At 43.6% G+C, this 20,070-nt stretch overlaps 1 protein-coding gene across 17 annotated transcripts in view; it reads left to right on the forward strand.

Moving 5' to 3' along the window:
* TENM4 (teneurin transmembrane protein 4) overlaps positions 1-20,070 on the forward strand; it is a 1,639,674-nt gene that overhangs the window by 1,583,293 nt on the left and 36,311 nt on the right. For all 17 annotated transcript variants that reach the window (XM_072032862.1, XM_072032864.1, XM_072032863.1 and 14 more), the window contains 2 exons: positions 7,376-7,530; positions 11,192-12,069. In XM_072032862.1, coding sequence (XP_071888963.1) covers positions 7,376-7,530; positions 11,192-12,069 — 1,033 coding nt within the window. The remainder of the gene's footprint in view (positions 1-7,375; positions 7,531-11,191; positions 12,070-20,070) is intronic.

Below are 20,070 nucleotides of genomic sequence, written 5' to 3' on the forward strand. Positions count from 1 at the left end.
CTGTTAGATATGTGGCGTTTTTGCCTGCTGTGCTCTGCATCTTCTTGCCCAGTTGTTAGGATCGTGGGGAGTTATTTTTAGGTTCTTGGCTTGAGCATCAGTGTGCTGTTGGCTTCCTTTTTTCCTTGCATCTGGGAGCGGTAACTCCCTCCTTCCTTACCGTAGCAATTTCCAAGCCCATCCCAAGCTCTTTGTAAAGCAGCTCCTCGACAAAACCCAGGGATTCTCTAACAAGTTACTTCCCAAGGAGCAGGCAGGATGAAGGCAGCTGAGCTGTTGTTTCTCTTCCTGGCTAGATTTCTGCGGAAGTTATTTTTCTTGACATAGAGATGACATTATGGTTACTGAATCCAAGAAATCCAAACCGATTTAGTGACCTTTTATGTCAGCTCTGCTGATCGTTGTTGTTGTTGTTACATGTGAGCTAGTTGTTTGCTGGCAGGATGCAGAAGAAATTGCCTTGGGAGACCTGCTCTGTGCCAAAGAGCACTGAAGGCCAAACTGCTACCCCCGTAATATTCAAAGCACCCAGCATGGGTTCTAGGCACTCCAGACTCCCATGAGGTGACCATTACACTGGGATGAAGTATTGCCAGAGACACAGATGTGGAAAGGGAATGGCTACCTGTGGGCAGAGTAGAAATTGTCTCGCTGAAATGAGAGGGCTGAGTGAAAAGAAAATTAAGTGACTCGGGCAGAGAGATTCAGACAGGCTAGCAGATGAGTCATGAGATCAGGGAATCCAGAAATCTGTAATCCAATTTTCTATACCCCTTTGATGTTCGACCAGTCCAAAAAAAAAAAAAAAAAAAATTGTTGGACCTCCATTCTCCCTTGTACAAGATAAGAGGAATATTATTCATTTCCCTACACAGGTGGAGGTTGCGAGGTTTAGCTGAATTATGTTTCTGCATTCACTATGGGAAACAGAGCTCTGGAGTTCAAAGCTTTCAGCGCTGAAATCCTTCTTGTTGGCAATTCAGGCTCTCAGGAGGCTGTTCTTCCACCTCAATCATACCGCAGCAAAATGCATGCATTCGTTCCTCATCGCTCAGAAATTTCACAGAACAGGAGTAAATTGAGAGTGAAAGAGGAAATGACACGAAGCAATATGGCAACAAGAAAATAATAATCCAAGAGCCCACACCCCTGATAGAAAGCTCACAAACAGCATATCCTGATCTGGTCCTAGCCCGAGTTTGCAAAGTCTGCTGAGACAAAAGCTTTGGCAGGTGCGACTCCCTTCCCATTCGCCTCCATAAATGAATAACAGTGAAAACTCACACTGACGGTGTAATGTCAGCATTGTTTACACCGTCACTGCAGTGCATCCTAGCAGAAACATCCAGCAATTGCTTTCTTCATGTGACTGTATTGCATAAGAGTTCAAAATAAACATGACTTATTGCACAAGTAGCCAGTAGTTCTCAGGCTACCCTCTGCTCCCCTCTCTTGGCAGGTAAAGTGAAGGGCCAGGGGAAATCAGAAAATGGTTCTGCAGCTATAGAAATATCAGCCGGCCAGGGCAGGACTCGGAAAGTTCGGCTCTTTAAGAATCACTGCTCTTCATGGGATGCTAGTTTTTAAGGTTAAAGTTAATTTTTAACTGACAATAATTACCATGTATTTTAAGAACATCTTTGCGGAATGTTCAGGAGGTGTAAGGAAACAAGGTCTTGCCTCCACTTTCATGATATTTTAATCAGCTGATGTTTGCAGCTTGCTGGAAAATACCGAAGGAATATATCCTGCCAGGTGAAAACCAGCAATTCATAAAAACTGGAGAATCCATCATGGGGTGTCAAAATAGGCTTCTGCCTACCTTTAACATCTTGGATCAGTCAAGGATCTGGTCTTCTTCTTTTCATGAAAGGAAACTTGTATCTTGACGGATGGTTTGTTCTGTGCCTGTGCATGTGCCTGAGTTGAACAAACCACCCTCTGGAAGTGCCCATCTCTTCCTGGTGACAGAGCCTGAGGGACACAGCCCCCCCAGCTATCCCTGCTCAGGATGATTCTCCATTTTATGAGCAGGATCCTCTTCCCCATAACATTGGTCACCTCTTCCAGTTCCCACCTCACCTCCCACCAGCTCAGAGGGGATAATTTCTCCGAAGTGGTCCTTGTCTTGGAGAGAGAAAAATCCTTTTTGACCTACACAAGACATTAGGACAGATAAAAGCCACCCCTGGAATTTCATTCTTCCCCTATCTTTGGCTTCTCTGCTAAAGGTAGGCTATACAAATACAGGAGAGGCAGATCGACAGAAGAAATAGCGGGGGCAATTGTTTGATCGTAGCGTTTATCATAGCTGTTAGGAGCCAGTCTGATCCTTGCGTTCATTTGCCACAGAGCTCAGCAAAGCCTTCAGACGCTAACGAATTTCAATGCATCCTTGCAAATTAAAGTGTTACCACTTTCTAATTATCATCTGCTAATAACGATCGTCTTCTACAAGCAATCTAAAGAAAAATTAAAACTCCAGCTTGTCAGAGCATTTGTTTTCATCTGAGTACTCACCAGTGGCTCTCCTTGGGAAAAATGTTGTGGCAGAGAAATTACCAAGGAGCCTGCAATTAAGAGAGACGGCAGTGACAAGTCTATACAATAGGAAGATGGTTTCAGAAAGGACAGGGCTGAGGCCGGGGGTGTCTCCTTCATTTAGCACGGCAAAAACAATGCAAAATGCAGTAATTGATTTGGGGACAGATTGCTTCCTTCGCTGCGTCCTGCTGAATGTGTAAACAAAATCTCAGTTGCTCGCTAAGTGTTCTCGGGTTTGACAGAATTATAAGAAACTCAGCCTTCCACGAGCACTTAGAATTTGTATCGTCAAATACTAACAGAAGGGCTATTTCAGGGAGGACCAGAGGCTGATTGAACAAAATATCTTGCCTCTTACTGTGGCCAGAAAAGACGCATAGGGAAAGGGGCAGCAACAGTGACCTTCCCTGCTAACACTCTGGTCATTGACATTTCTGAAGAGCTTTCTAACGAAGTTGCACCTGGACCCGTGCTTAGATGCCACCATCAATTTGTCGAGAAACCTCGCTGAGCACCCATTCTTTTTCTTTGAAGACATCCTGTGCTAATTTCCACGACTCGTTTAGCCCCAGCATGAAAAAGTTTTGTCTTTTTAAGACCAGAAGAGCATTTGTTGTTCTTCTTTCTGCCTTTCCTAATCCATTCCTGTCCTCTAGCCCCTTTCTTGACCACTGCAGAGCCCCAAGCTGATCCTTGCAGAAAACTTGCACAGGAATTCCACCTTTTTTTTTTTTTTCCTGTGAGCTATTTTACAGCTTGTCATTGCATATGGGTAGTTAGACTTACTCCTTCCCCTGTGAATTCCTCTGTACTTATTGACATTGATTTTCATCTGCCATTTTATCACCCAGTTATTCAGCATCCAGCCTGACAAGAAAGCTCTGAATCTGGATTCCTTTAGTACCTATTTTTTCACTTAAAAGGGTTCTCCCCACCCTTTCTTTTTTTTTTATTTTTCCAAGTAGAGCTATACGTGCAATGGCAATCACTTGTAGAGGTTTATTTTTTCAAACAGCGTCATTGTGTTCCAGGATTTGCAGTGGCACGTTGCACTGTCACTTTCTCACACCACAAGGTCCTGACATTTCAAGCAAATGTCATCGCATCCCAGCTTTCTACCCGCACAGCTCACTGGTGCAATGCACATGGTGACGCAGCCCTCGTTCCTTACGGGATCGTAGACTACTCGAGAGGAACCAACATGATTTCCTACTGCATCTATTTTGTAACTCGGCGCTTAAAATTTGGACCTGCAACACCACCTAGTTAGTGGCAGCAGATGTTTTCTCTCAGTAGCTGTGAGATTGAACTTCGAGCTGTGTGCTGAAAGTCTTTAATTCCCCTTATGTTCCTATGGAAACATGAGAGGAGCCTTCTGCCAAAGCAACCCAAGGCCTTTGGCTTTACATGCGTAACATGCGAAATACCCGTTTCAGTGCCCGTCTCCAGCTCCCAGCACTGGAACTGTGCCATAATCAGATAGGAAACACATAAATCCCTATCAAAAAGTTCAATCTGACCTCTACAATCTGCTGCAAAGGAGCTACGAGATGCCTCTTTCTCTGCAAGCCATCCCTCCAAAGACACTTGTCTGGGGGAGAGCAGGGCTCCTCTTTGCAATTCAATTTAATTCCGAGGCAATCAGGTAAACTCAGGAAGAGAACGGAGTATTTGCTGTGCGAGGGGCAAGTGGAAAAAGAAATTAGACTTTTGACAGGCTGAAAACTTTGTTACCCTGCAGAACATCCTGGGAAATGCCAGGTAATTGAGATTGCTTAGGCTCCGTGGAGGAGGGATAAGCAGAGGAGCGCTCCGTGATAGGAATGCATGCACCTGCCTTCGCCCCCGAGCAGGGTGATAAGTGGCAACTTTTCTATCCCACTTTAAGTTATTTGGCTGTGCAAGCTCTTTGTCTAAGCCGGAATGCAAACTAAAGTTGTGCTGTATCAACCGATCGGAGCCAAGGTATGCCGGGATTATTCTTGCTGTAACTGGTTAATCAGAGCAGCCATCGGAGCTCAGCACCGCGCGCCGAGCGGCTGTCAGCACACGCTGCTGATAAGTCCAATCCAATCCATATGGAACTAGCTAAGAGAGAAAATCCTGCCTCATTTAAAATCGCATTATCCAGCCTGCCACCCTTCACTGCCTTTTGGCCTGTCACGCAGACTAATGGACAGGAGCCCTGGAAAAGACTGGTTGTGAACCTGGGACACGGGGTAAGAGCCTTTTGTGCCTGACAAAAGGCAATTAAGACCAAGTGAACCCTCTCTCGTGCCTCCTCTGAAAAAAGCACATCTAGCACGTTGCTTGAGGAGCTCAGCTGTATTCCTGCGTGTCGAGCAAACTCCACCAAACCTTAAAGAAATTGCCATTTGGGGGGCAAAATAATTAGAAGAGCGGGAACCTTCAACAGCCGATGTGTCAATATCAGGCAAAAACAACTTCTTTTAAGTCACAGATGCGAGCAAGACATTGATGCAGATTCCTCCACATCTCTCTGTAGCTTTTGACAGGGTGCTAAGATGCAGCTGATGGGTTGGTATTGTGTAGGAAGAATAAATGACCACCGCTGCTGCAGCTTCTCCTGTGGCATTCAGGTGTGCAACAGGTGCTTGCCACTCCTCTTTGGGGTTCTTCTTTCATGGTCCTGCAAAGTTCAGTCCTGTCTTGGCAGGAATTAAATGCAGGTATTGGAATGTAGGACTGGAAGCAATCTTTTGGATCATTTAGTCCTGTCATCCATTATCCCAGAAATCCTGTCATATAATCCCCTCCAAAATTAATGAACTTCATCTTAAAACCAGCAAGTAATACTTTTTTTTCCTCACTGCCCCAGGGGCTATTTTGAAACCTTCCTGCTCTACTGGTCAGATACCCTATCCAGGTCAAAGTGATGCCCTTCAGGCAGGGAGATGCTGTGAAGAACTCAGGAACAAAACACATTTTTTATCTCCCAGCAAAAATACACAGCTCCCATTCAACTCAGTGATCTGCAACGTCAGTGTCCTGACTCCTAATTGACTTTGGCTCGACAGGTCGCAGCCTTGTCTGAATCCCTCCTTTTGCCTCAGCAAAATGGAGAAGTTTGTTCTTTCTCCCAAACAATGACTTAATCCTGAGGTTTTCTTGCCATTACTTCCAGGCTAGATTATCTTCCGTGCCATTTCATTTCCTCTGTAGGTTTCTCTATGACCAAATACGATATATTTTTCCATGTATCATCCACCTCCATGGCTCCCAGCCCGTACAATAGTTACAGTGCTGGCTAAAGGCCATGCTTTTAATTTCCAAAGCAATCAGGGGATTAGTCCCTGCTACATGAAAGGCAAAAACTTTTGATCTGTGAATTGCTGCATCTGTAATTCACAGCATACCTCACAGTGGATGAAGACGGAGGGTAAATGTTTCAAACAAGGGGATCTGGCTGTAACACAGCATTTTGGAGAAACACAAGATCTGGTCGCTTCTCAGAAACATTCTCAAAGCTTTCTGTCTGCAACAGATTTTCCATCATATTTGTCACTGAGATGACAGCCAAAAAAAAAAATAAAATAAAATAACATTATGGAGAAGATTCATCTCACTAACTTTATCTGTCTGTGGTATAAATGTTTCCTGTGGAAATACTTGCTGTAATCTCCTTTTGTAGTCAACGAGGAGGAAAAGGTACTTCTGGAAGGATTCGCATAATCTTCTACAGACATCTGTTTTAGGGTGATATGCGTAGCGCCCTAGAAAGGTATTTCTCTCTGCTGAATGCTCCAGCTACTTGCTTGGATGCACAATGCAGATGTCTACTTCTTGCCAAGTGATTGCTACCCTGCTAATGAAAGAAACCAAACAGGAAGATTCTAATATTCATATATTCCAAGCAGAGTTTTCACCTGGATAGAAAAGGGTGTTACAGGCTTCTCCATTCCTGTTCTTTTACATTCTTTGAGTGTCTTGAAGACACTTAAATATTATGCTGAGCAGCATTCTGCTACCGTAGGATAGACGAGATGGATGACTCTATTAGTATCTATGGAGTTATTTTTAATTTATACTAGCATAAAAGAGAGGTGAATGGGGCCCTTAACTTCTTATTCCTGCCTTAGTCATGAACACTCTCTACGACCTTGTGAAAATTGCTTTATCTCTTATTTTCCCGGCATGTAAAATTAAGATGCTCACGCTCACAGGCTGCTATGAGGTCTAATTAGTAAGTGTAAAGCACTAGGAAAACCTCTGATGAAAGATGCAGGGTATAGCTGGCCTGGGATAAAGAGGATTAAAGGAGGTTGTGGTAACATAACAAATATTTGAGAAATGATGCCTAAGGGGAAGTGAAATGGCACATATCTGTAGGTGAGGAAACAAGAATCAGCAGTCTGTAACTGTTGTTGGCAGACTTCAAATCCACTGGTAGGAGTGTGTCTACAAAGGGACAATGAAATAAATCACCTTGCAGTGTTCAGAAACAGGTGAGCTACTGGAGATGAGTAGGATTATCCCAGCAGAAACCCTTCCACATTTATCCATCTGGAATTTGACTGACCTGGTGGATCTTTCAGAGCCTTTCTCATCACTGTCTCTGAAACATTCCCCAGTGTAACATTTTCATGCTCATGGCTTAATATTCATACCATGAGCAAAGCATCATGTTTCTGAACACGTAGAACACATAGTTATTAGAATCCTTTTTGAATGCCATAAAATATATTGTTCCCAACCAAACCACTGGTCTTACACTTCACTTTCATGAGTCAGACCAGACTCTTATCTTCCATTCACTTCGTATTTTCAGGTTGCTATTCCTTTCTGACTGACGTGCTTTTTTCTTCCCCAGGCATCACTGTGGACAAGTTTGGGCTGATTTACTTTGTGGATGGCACAATGATCAGGCGGATTGATCAGAATGGGATCATCTCAACAGTGCTGGGTTCCAATGACTTGACATCTGCTCGGCCTCTCAGCTGTGACTCTGTCATGGACATTTCTCAGGTAAGACAACTCTTTGGTTTGGTTCTCCATAGAATAAAAACCTAGGCATTCACCCTGTCTGCATGTCTGTGTGCCTCCCCAACTTTGACAAGGAGATAAGGGCTTAAGGATAATTACATCCCTACATATCCTGTAGCATGGAAATTACTGAGTCAAAAAAAAAGAGATCCTATAAAGACTGAAAGAAAGACCTAACTCAGAGAATTGCTGGGGAGAGAGATTTTAAAGACTTCTTTCAGAGCTCCCAGCCAACTGTGAGAAACAGATTCCTGGGAAAGCAGGTTTCATTAGACTCTTTTCTCAAGCAAGTAGTTGCTTTAAATTAAAAAGGACAGGAAACTGTACTTATTTTAGTGGGGATATAACACTTTGCTCTGTTATAACAGGTTAGCAAACCATGTTTTTTTTTCATTGCTTCCCCCCATTCTGATTTGGCCCAGCAAAATTTTAGGCCTGAATCAAATTAACATCTAGGAAATACTGATTGGAGGCCATGGTGCCAAAATTAGCAACAGCAGGAAAACAAGAATCTTGAATTGCATCAGATTGCAAATTGGTTGCAGCTACCATCATGCTGGGCTTTTAAGTCCTGCTGCTTAAAGGTGGAGGGGGAAAAAAGAGAGAAAAAGAAATCTCGGTTTGCTGATTGCTTTGCTTCTGGATAGTGCAGAAGAGAAATCTGTTACAGCCCAGCACTCGATTTTGTGGGGCGCTGGCCAACTTGTCAAATCGTGCCAGTTTCGAGATACTGTCCTTTGAAACCTTTGTGCCACTCGTTGTTTGCTTGGCTAGAGGAATGTTGCCCTCTCCTATGAAAATACGGATCATAGCTGGAGGGCTAAGTACTGTTATTCAGCCACAATAGATGTCAATGGGGTTTCCTTTTTGTAACTACCTAGATAATTTCCGTGCTCCCATATGGAATCTGTTCTTCTTGTTTTTCTCTCTAATTTGACAAGGTTATTCTTGCTTCTTTGCAACTGGTTCCCACTGTCCGCAATTTATGAACAAGCTAAAATTATGAGTTTAAAAGCTCTCATGCCTTCTATAGAAGTAAATTTTGATGGTTAAAGGCCATTTTGTAGTGTGTTTCTCATCTTAAAGGCATGTTTTTTCTTTATCCGAATTTCAGGGGCAGTTACCGCAAGACCACTGAGGATTCAGGCTATAAGAAATATTTTCTGTCAAGTTATGTGGCTTATATGCATACCAGTGTCATACTTAAACTCTGAGATGAGCTAAAATGGATCAACTAAAGCCTCTTTCTTTCCCTTCACAAAATTACAGGAGCCATTCTTAGATTAATCTGTACTGTGATGGACAGATTAACCAGTCATGTTCTGGAAAGACACACCAAAGACAAGATTAATGAGGGGAAAAAAACAAACAAACAAAAGCAATGCACAAGCAAACAAAACCCAGCTTGGGAAGTAGCTTTTCATCATTTACAGTGCATAGAAAGGTCTTTTCTGTCAGGTCCCCGAGGCTATCTGGGACATGAAATATTTAGCTGCCAATGTTGACAAGGAGTGGTTTTTAAGAAATTGAAAATTCCCTTGTCGGTTCAGAATAAACTCTGCTCTTGATGCTAACTCAAGGCTGAGGAGCTTAAAGACCACTGGAAGGGATGGAGGCATGCATTATTAAAGAGGAAACCACAGGCTATAATGTTTTACTACAGGAAGGGTTAAAATAGGCCAGGAGCTGAGAGAAGGAAGATTTTGCAAGCAGAGAATCAGACTAGGCAGAGCTGAGCACTGTTTTTAGCCATGAAACTGAGCTTCACAAGTCCAGATATTAGAAGAAATAATGAACTGAGTACCATGCAACTAATGCTCTTAAAACAAAACAAAACAAACAAAAAAAAAAAACTTGAAAAGTGAGTAGAAGCACCAAAAGTAAAGCATGGCTGTGGCAGAGATGTTCAAGCACAGGCTTTAAAAGTATGAATCTTCTGTGTGTTCCTCTAGTTCATACCTGGTCTCTTCTTGTTCTTGGTTTCAAACGTGTGCCCTTCCCACAGCTCTCAGTCACAGCACATCCATCATGCCATTGGGTAAAGAAAAACAAACAAACAAAAAACACAGGAGAGGAGAGAATGGCACAAAGTGCATGTTTTTTCAGTCAACCACTAGATAGCAAATCCACCTGCTCCAACTTCAAGTTGCCTGGCTGACTGAAAGGCAGGATATAACCAGAATAGCTATTCTTTTTTAACTAGTTGAAAATCTATTTAAAAGACTGCCTGGAGGTGACCAAGAGCATTCTTCAAGGTTGTTCATTTCCAATTCCACTTCACTCCTGTTATGGAGAAGAGACACAATTAAGAAAACACGTAAGCACTGGTTGACTCCCATCAGCACAACATTGACCTTTTTTATATATAAAAGTAAAGTAGAATAAAATAATAAAAAGGAAAACATCTCACAGTCCTTGTTAAAAAAAAAAAAAAAAAAAAAAAGAAATTACCCTGAATTCTGTTAGTAGAGCTTTCCTGAGTCTGACAACTGAAAGAGTAAACTCACTTGAAAAGACACATTTTGCACAAATAGAGCTAGAAATAGAGACCTTCTAGCGCTCACTCACTTGTAATGTTACCAGTCACATCTTCAGTTTACTTGTGTCTATGGATTATCAGTGTAGAACTAGAATGTGTCACTATTACTTGAACCCATTCTTCCATTACGTTCAAAAAAATACGAAAAACAATATAAAGATATAAGGATTTTATACCACAAAGTGAAATAGCCTGAATTTCTTGTGATTTGCTATTTTTGCATTTTTGCAGTATCAAGCACAAAATAGGTGGTTATACCTTGGGCATACACAAATGCTGACGCAGCTGCCAGTTTTCTATATCTCTCCATGTCATTTACCCAGAGGAGCTGGGCCACTTGTCTGGAAAATCCTTTAGTAGAAGGAGAAGGATCATTGTTTTGTTTGACTGATCGATTTCACAGCACTTCAACCAACAAAATTCCCAGTCCCAGGTCTCCACTCTCAGGTCCAGGCTCTATCAATCCAAAGAGTGTAGGATGGTTCGAAGAGGGGAAATCCCACTTGAATCCGATGTCTAGTTAACTCCTATTTCCCACTCTCCTGGCATAACACTGTTCTGCTAGTGCACCGATGCCACTTTGCGTGGGCTGAGACACCTCACACCAAGGTGGAGAGGCAGAAAAGCCATAGAATAGAATCCTAGAATCATTAGGGTTGGAAAAGCCCTCCAAGATCACCTGCTCCAACCACCCCCCTACCACCAATGTCACCCACCAAACCCTGTCCCCAAGCACCACATCCAACCTTTCCTTGAACACCCCCAGGGACAGGGACTCCACCACCTTCCTGGGCAACCCATCCCAATGCCTGACCACTTGCTGAGAAGAAATTTCTCCTAATTCATGGTATAATGAAGGCAGAAGAGCATCTGCCTCTACCCATCACCTGCCCCCATGAAGCAAAACGTGGGTTTCCATGATGTTCACACCAGGGTGATGTCCTCTGTGGCCATCATACCCAGCAGTAATAACCAGTTGAGCTTCTTTTACTCTTTTTCCCTTTAATCCATGTTGAAATATCCTCACTGATATTGATTTCTAGCAATCATATGGTGAAAAGAGGTCTCATTGTAATAACTTCCTTGTGTTGTTTCACCATCAAGGTTCGTCTTGAATGGCCCACAGATCTGGCAGTCAACCCGATGGATAATTCGCTCTACGTGCTCGACAACAACGTTGTGTTGCAGATTTCTGAGAACCACCAAGTGCGCATAGTGGCGGGGAGGCCCATGCACTGCCAGGTGCCAGGGATGGATCACTTTCTCCTGAGCAAGGTGGCCATCCACGCCACCCTGGAGTCTGCTACCGCCCTGGCCGTCTCCCATAACGGGGTGTTGTACATTGCTGAAACCGACGAGAAAAAGATCAACCGCATCAGGCAGGTCACCACCAACGGAGAGATTTCTCTCGTGGCAGGTGCACCCAGCAGCTGTGACTGCAAGAACGACGCTAACTGTGACTGCTTCTCGGGGGACGATGGCTATGCCAAGGATGCCAAGCTCAACGCGCCGTCCTCCCTTGCAGTGTGTGCAGACGGGGAGCTGTATGTCGCCGACCTTGGAAACATCCGAATACGCTTTATTCGGAAGAACAAACCATTCCTCAACACGCAAAATATGTATGAGTTATCCTCGCCCATAGACCAGGAACTCTACTTGTTTGACACCAGTGGTAAGCACCTTTATACTCAGAGCCTTACCACCGGAGATTATCTTTACAATTTTACTTACTCTGGGGATGGAGATATAACCCTGATCACTGACAACAACGGCAACTTAGTCAACATCCGGAGAGATTCCACGGGGATGCCCCTCTGGCTGGTCGTGCCTGATGGCCAAGTCTACTGGGTGACAATCGGTACCAACAGCGCTCTCAAGAGTGTAACCACGCAAGGGCATGAAGTGGCCATGATGACTTACCACGGCAACTCTGGTCTCCTTGCCACCAAAAGCAATGAAAATGGCTGGACAACATTTTATGAGTAAGTATATCACGAGTATTGTGCTGCTGACTTCATTCTGTGTCCTCTGAACCATGCAAACTTGTTAGATTTTTAATTCCCTGGGCAGAGCTATTGTCCAAATAAAATGTTCAGAACAGAAAATATTAGATCTCACACAAACACTTCATATTAGATGTACGTGTGTTAAAGTTTAAATAAGCTCCATCTACCAAATCAACTTCAGACAGAGGTTATGCTGAGCTTTTCTAAATCAACTAAGGAATTTGGACACCTGCTTCTCCTTAACTATAGTTGGGATTGGAAATTTAGGCTGCATGTCGGAGAATTTTCTTTGGCATTGAAAGCCCTGGAAGTGTGAAAGTTCCATCAGATCCTCTTTTTTCTCAGCTTTTCACCTACTTCTTGTGCTCCGGTGTCTTTTTTCAATTGTTTGAAATGGCTGATGTAGAATGACAACTGACAATGACTAATGACAGCTTGCTCAGAAAATGATTCTGTAATTAATGGACTGCTCTGCTTCTGTTGTGGTTGGCCCCACTAAACTTTAAAAATAATCTCAGAGCTATTCAAGACCATCCCCGCCCAACAAATTTTTTGAGCAAAGAGAAGATGAGACGCAGTGAAAAATCCAGCAATGGCAGTGACTTGAAGATTTGTGTTTTTATTTTATATTGCTATTGGCAATTCCCTGCTTATAAAGACCATGAATATAGTATACTTCTGATATCAAATAGGAAAAAGATATATTACTCAAACAAGGGCCTCTAGAAGGATGGTCTACAAATTCATCCTGCTGTTGAGAAACCATTCCCCGCTTCTTTAGTTCCATTTTTATTCTCAAATTCCAGTCTTTTTGAAATGTTCTTTTTAGGGCGTAATTTCCTATATGGTTTGAGTGGTTACATGGAGGCATTCAGATACCATAATAATAAACCCGTTGTAGGAGACTAATTTGGATAGAATAGATAGTTCCCAAGATTACAAAGACAAAAACTGTGGGGGAAAAAAAAAAAAAAAAAAGAGAGAGAGAGATACTCAGGGAGGAAAGCTGGCTAAATCCACATATCCACATACCCGTGTGTTAGACATGCAGTTGATTTGTCTCTTCTTTTTTTAAATGTTCCAGGACCAGTTTTGAGTTTCTTTGCTCTTGCCTCTAAAAGAACTGATGGAAACTCTGTGATGAATCTTTTGAAAGGTTATTTGCATGCCATCAAGGTTCTGTTTGCAATTACTACAGCAATATTCCTCAGTGAATCAAAGTTAATACCCTTCCATCTCTTACATTGAATTTGCTTGAGGGAGGCTTTAGGGAGGAAAGACAGGGTGTTTTTCTCTATAGGAGTGGAAGCCTGCTTTATTGTCAGGACCATCATGCTAAATCAAGGCAATATTTTCTTTTTGTAAAGAACCCAATAGTTCCTGTGCTCGAAAACAGATGTAGCAATGGACAGTGAAGTAAACTAAACATTACAGCCACTAATGGTCAGATTTCTACCTAAAGCATATTAAAAGTGTGACTGAAAGTATAAAAGAGATAAAATGAAACAGAAGCTAAAATCCAACTTAGTCTGTGGATATATTTATAACAGTGATCCATTATATCTTGCTATCCAGCAAAATAGAGCATTTGTGAAAGTCGTCATTCTGGTCCTTTTATGCACTTCAGAAGAGTCATAAGAAAGCTTTTTAGAGCTAAATGGAAGACAGTATTCTCCAGTGGTTAGGCTATGGAAATCTTGACTAGAGCAAGTCAGCACTATATGATAGCGCAGCATCACTGAAAATAGAGTTGGGAATGTGTCTTCAGAGATATCTCATCCAAACCTGTGATCAGTTATCTCTATTTAACTGTTCCTGACAGATTCTGATGTAACTTTATACAACTGCAGTGTAAAAGCCCATCTCTGAATTAGTTACCTCAGCCTCCCTTTATAGGCAGTGGAGAGAAACAGGTACTTTCAAGGTGAGTTTCAGATGAGTTATATCAGATATTGTGGCTTTAGGATGTAATGAGACAAGTAGTAGCCTGAAAGTCTACCTCCATAAAAGCAGTCCGGAATGATTAGCTCAGACGGGGGTGTTTACATTGCAGATATCTACAGTTTGGTTAAATGGATCCTATCAAGCTGATCTAAGTTGTTCATAAATTCTGCTAGTGCTAATAATGTCTTTACCTATCTTATTGTTAAAGTTTGGTCTTACTGTCAAAAAAACTTTTTAATATGCTCAGTCTAAATCTTCCTTGCTTGAATTGAAGACTGTCACTCCTCATCCTATCCTACGCTATCCTAGCCTGTCTTAATCCTAATTGATCCTTTCCCAACCTGTCCATGAGGTTGGTCTTCTATTCTTCTCAGTTGTGAAAAGTGCATATTAAATACCTCAAGAACTTGCTCTGAAAAGTTAATCAGCTGTAGGGGATCATACAGTGGGGTTGTTTGGGGTGAATCAGCAGGGCTTGATCCTACCCTGGTTTTGCATGCATGATCTGGAAAAAAAAATACAAAATCAGAACTGGTAAAATGAGAAGATTAGTAAATAAAGGTGAGATCCTTAGATTTATTGATAAATTAAGTTTCATTTAAACATAACATGTTATTATTACACAGTCTACTGCCAAGGTACAAATGTAACAGGCCGCATCTAAAGAATGGGGCTGAGTGTTGACTCTCAGAGGTTGGAGTAAACAAATCATGAAGCCATCCATGGCAAGTCTGTCTAACCCATTGCTTGGATGGAAAAATAAGACGAATATGTTTACTCATCCCTCCCTACTTTAGCGAGTAGAAGGGAGCTGATTTTCTCCCTGCACAACACTGATGAGACTAGTACTATCAGTTCTGGTGTCTGCAGTTTGTGAAGGATGGGGAAAATAGAAGAGTGTGCAGAAAAAAACACAGTTCAAAAATGCAGTCGTGGGGAGAAAATGGTTTATGCTTGAGAACTAAAACAACTTGATCTGTTTATCTTAGCACAAGAAGTGTCCAGATCACAGCATGTCAGCACAAAACTGTCACCTACAGAAGGACTCTCAGCCTAGCAGAGAAAGGCACGAGAAGGGCAAAGGGCTAGAAAAGCAAAGGTAGAGACATTCAAGTTGACAGGGCAGTGTAATTTTTTAGGGCTGAGATTAGCTAACCGGTAGAGCGACCAACTGTGAGAAGCAGTATATTCTCTATTTCTTGGTATCTTAAATCATAACTCTGGATGCCTTCCCTAAGATATATTTTCTCTAGACAGAAGATATGCATGAGTCAAACACAAACCGCAGGGATGAGTGCAGGCATGGCAAGATGAAATGTAAATTCCTTGATAGCCAAGAAGTTGAAGAAGATGGTGTAAAACAAATTGATGTTTGAAACTTGCAGGTTATTGGTTTCTGTATCAGAACATCAGGAAATTTACACTGGGGAAGTTTAAGTGATTTAGAGAAATCCTGTGATCATGAGCGACTGGAAGGTGCTCTGAGCTGTTTTCAGTCCTGGCTAAGGGGGAAGGTGAAGCCCCTATTTCCATTTTGCTTGTGGCCGAGGAAATAAAGACATCAGATCTGACTCCAAGGAAAAGCTTGATGGTTCTCACTGCACATAACAGTTGTTTATGGCCCCAGGCAGGATGGGCACCACTGCTTTAAAAGTTAAGGGTAAGCATAAATCCAGCTGGCAAGTTTACGCTGCACCAGTGGCCCCATGAAGAACATCCCTGCAAGATTTACCTTTACCTTACTGTCTGTGGAGGACCATAAAACCTGGTACCCAACACGAAAAAGCGATGGTGTTGCAAGAGTGACAATACTACATAGGTACGTGTCCAGCATCTCTGCTTCTCCTTTGGTTGTTGCTCTTACCGGGGCATTTCTCAGCTTTTATCGTATGGCTGTGAAGAGCTGTGATAATACAGACACGTTGGTGAGACTCCGGAGAGGAGAGAAGAGGATATGTCTGATATGTTGACCCCGCAGTGGAAGGCAAACCAGGGAATCCAGGTCCTCCAGGGGTTCAGGAAGGAGACGGGTGCTGTTTTTGGGGGGTGGAAAACTTGTTCACAGCACTTGCAGCTCATCCTTGCACCCTTCCTACACCAGCGCCTGCTGTAAGAGTCCTGCTTGATTGGGTTTAGCACAGAGCAAGGTCCAGTATCTAATGGCATGCAGTTCCCCCTTACTTTGAGAGTGAAACTTAGCTCCCTGCAGCAATTAGCCTGTCCCTAAAGACCTACCTAGGACTTCTGTGAGGGTTTTAGCATTATACAGACTTCTGCCTCCGCAGAGGGCTTGACACTCACTGTCAATTAATGCAGGACAGCTCATCTTGTCCGGTAACCGGATTAAAGACTTGCCTTCCCGTTCAACCCGTGACAGTGATAATCAGTGCCAACGGAGCTGGATCTGGATGCTCTGCCAGGGTAACAGCTTCTCGTTGTCCAGCTCCTCAAGTCAGAGACAAAGGATGCTGTGCGACTGCTTTGTTGTTGCTGCTTTTCCTCTTGACATGAAAAATTCGCTACCAGCCTTCACCGAGCTGGTTACCCTTGCTGTTTATCTCTACTTCAGAATCCGCATTTTTTTTTTTAACATATTTGTTTAAATCAAGAATATGGCAATTATCTTGATTAGCTCATGGAGATGGTATCACTGTACATTAATTCAATTTCCCTCTGAGCTAAAGTCAAACCTTCTATGCATTATTTAACCCAGATGAGGCTCTTTCACTTAGGTCCTTTGTGTGCCCAATTAGTCCTGAAGGTCACCTCCTCCGGTGCAGAATTAACTACTTACACATCACTGCAGTCAAGCCCACAAATTCAAAACCTTTCCACGGGCTGCCCAAGAAGCGGCAGAGGGCAAAGGAGAACATGTAGCCAGATCTCCGGATAGGAGGGAAGGGAAGCATTGACCCATAATGTAGGAAGCTGTTTAGTAGAGGACCAAACTCTGCCAAACCTATAATGGTCTGAAGGTAGGAGCCAGCTGGGCTGAGCACACGAGAAGACCTCAGATGGCTTCCTGACACCCCCAGCACTCAGCAGAGGTCCCAGCCCACCACCAGTGGTGCTGGGTGCCCCAGCCAACGGTCTGGGTGACTGGGACACCAAAACAGGGGTGGAATGACCATGCTAAGCATTTACCCAGACTCCATCTGCCTTGCAGGTGGCAGAAAAGCTGTGCAATTTCTTCTCTCGTAGTCAAACCCAGAGATAAATAACACTCATTACCTTTAGAGGAGCAGCCACCTCTTGACTTTGAGAAAAGCTAGCTTGCTGCATTAATAACATCCCTTTATCACCAGCTGATATCTCAGGTCATACACGGAGATTTATGGGATTTGGTGGCGTCCTTGGTTTAGTGTAGTTCAAGTGAGGGTCTCCTCCTGTGGCTGCAGCAGGCTGGAGCAAAAGAAACACGAGCCACTTTTGCTCTCCCTCTTCTTCTGCCTCTTTTAGCGAGTCTTTTCACTCCACATTTTCTTATAATATAAATGATAATATGACCCAATTCTCATCATTGTTCCTCTGCAGAAGCTACAGTGAAACTCCAGTAAGTGCCAAGATAAAACAACACCTCTCCAGTCCTCTCGCTAAGTTGTGAGGTCACGTTTGGAGCCCATGGCCTGGCCTGAAACGCAGCTAGAAAGGTCTTCATCTTCTGGTTTGGGCAGCCAGAAAACTCTGCAGACGGTGGCTGCAGCCTGGCTTTGTGTCATTAGGGAGAGGACTCGCCCTCATACATATTTGAGTAGTATCGGTTTGTCTATTATGGATTTATTTTTAATGTTGTGTTTAATGTTGTTTGAAAAATTGCGAAGAGACAGGCTTGTTGAGAGGCGGCGGGCGCACGGCTGTATAATCACACGCAAAATATAGTTTGCAAAGTACATTAGGACACTTTGGCACTAAATGCAATATTATTACAGTGATTTTTTTTCCGATCTATTTGACTCATAGTTTTAAAAGGCTGATGAAATGTGAAAAAGCTAAAATGAGGAAACTCGGAGGCTCAGGCAAGGAATTGATTTCTGAATAGACGGTACTTAGGATGCTCTCTTTAATTCCCAAGGCCCAGGTCTCTACACAATGGTAATGTGATAAATGAAAGCTCTGAATGTTTACAAGCTAACAATTAGGCCTCATAAGCACCAAATACCATTTTAATTCTGGGCATTGAACCTTAGCTAAATACGTTTCCAATTGGGAATGGATGGCAGCAGCTTCCTTTGCTGGCCTAATAATTGTCACTGTAATTGTGAACGCTGAGGCTCTGCAGCAGGTTTGAATGGGAGGCAGCAGCTGTGTTAGCAGGTGATGAATTCATTGCTCCGAGTGGCTGCTGCGTGTGCACTCCCATGTTTCAGCATTTCCTTAATTCAGAGCATTTGGAGAACACAGGAGTCTTAGGCTGTGATGAAAACTGGCCCACGCCTAAATCCTGAGGCTGTGGAAACCCAGGGGGGCTTAGCTGAGAAATTAGCTGACTGGGAGAGATTTATCTTACCCCAAGTACCAGGGCACATATCTGCAGTCGCTTGGCCTTCCTCTCCAAGCTGAGGATGAGTCCTCCAAGTGCCTTTGTAGGGCTGAAGGCAGGGATAGAAGGAATGGCCACAGCCATGTCACTCATTTCACGTGTTAAGCCCATTATCTGCTTGGGATGCTGAAGCCTTCAAGCTCGTGTGTCCAAGGAGACTGTGAGGGTGTGAGAGATGACATCAGATATGTGCCGTACGCTCAAATTCAGGGGAAAAGAGGGAAATGCTCCAGTCCTGAGCAAAACAGTGAAAAGGATCTGCTCACCAAGAGGAAAGCACCGCGTGCGTGCCTCCTTTTGCACAGCCACCGCAGCACTAAAAGGAGCTTTTGTCTGGCTGTGAGTGTTTTGCACTTCGTCTGCCGCTAATTAAAAACCATAATTAAAACCGGAGCAGTCTAGTTGGGCTGCCTTCCCCCTTCCCTTGCAAGGCATGACCCCCTCACAGCTGCAGCTAGGTGAGCTGTCACCCCAAAGCGAGCGCTCCGACGGTCCCCGCCTGGCTCCTGGGCAGAGCCGCAGCAGACGCAGGGAGCACAGATGGTTCGGGTTACTCCTGACAGAGGCTAATGTGGTGACGAAGGAGGTGCCAAAAGCCTCATGTACACGTGCAAGCATCTTAAATAGTTTCCAACATGCCATCGCAGGCTGCTGTGGGCCAAAGCGAGCCTTGCTCTTGGGGACCCCAAGTCCCAGATGGATGCTCTTGGTGAATTTCTTCCCTGCTGTGTGAGTTGTGTGTGGCTGGAAAAATGTAACCATGTAAATTACACTTGTTGTACTCACTCGTTTTGATTTAAAAAGAAAAACACATGCAGAAATTTAGGCACCATCATACTCTTTTTTTTTTTTTTCCTGTTGTTCTGACCCAGTTTGCACAGGCAGAGGGTATCAGCGTATTAGCCTGCTATCCCACCACTGTGGAATAGCAAAAAAACAGCTTTTTCTCTTGTTTAGTGGGATGAGGGGCTGCAAACATACATGAGCAGGTACCTTGTCTGATCCCCAGGATGCTGGGGAAGCCGAGTAGTGCCGAGGGGGTGGCAGGAGAGATGTTAGGATGTGTCTGGGGACGTGGTGGAGGGAGCCCAGAGCTGCTGGGAGTGGGGTGGAGGGTTGTTTAAAGGAAGGAGCAGCCTTCACCAAGCACTGGAGGACCCTTTGTGAGGGTGCTATGGGCTGGATGTCCAGGAATAAAGAAGAGTTTAAGGATCCGAGTGTCTGCTGTTTCTTGGGGCTGCGAAATTGAGCATCCACAGGCATTGTGAGGGTTTTTTTGAGCTGTAAGTAGGGCTTGCACGGAAGATAGGTTTTGTGCTGTCAGCATGGTGCTGAGTGTCATTCAATTCGGATAAATCATATAACTCAGAGGACACTGACTCAGCACTTCAATGAAATAGTAGCCACATAGCCATCGCTCTCTCACCCCATCCCAGCTCTTGCTGTTCTTCTTTCCCTAATCCATGGACCTCCTTCCTTTCACACTCACACCT

The sequence above is a fragment of the Anas platyrhynchos genome, chromosome 1, assembly GCF_047663525.1.
Source record: "Anas platyrhynchos isolate ZD024472 breed Pekin duck chromosome 1, IASCAAS_PekinDuck_T2T, whole genome shotgun sequence".
Taxonomy (NCBI): domain Eukaryota; kingdom Metazoa; phylum Chordata; class Aves; order Anseriformes; family Anatidae; genus Anas; species Anas platyrhynchos.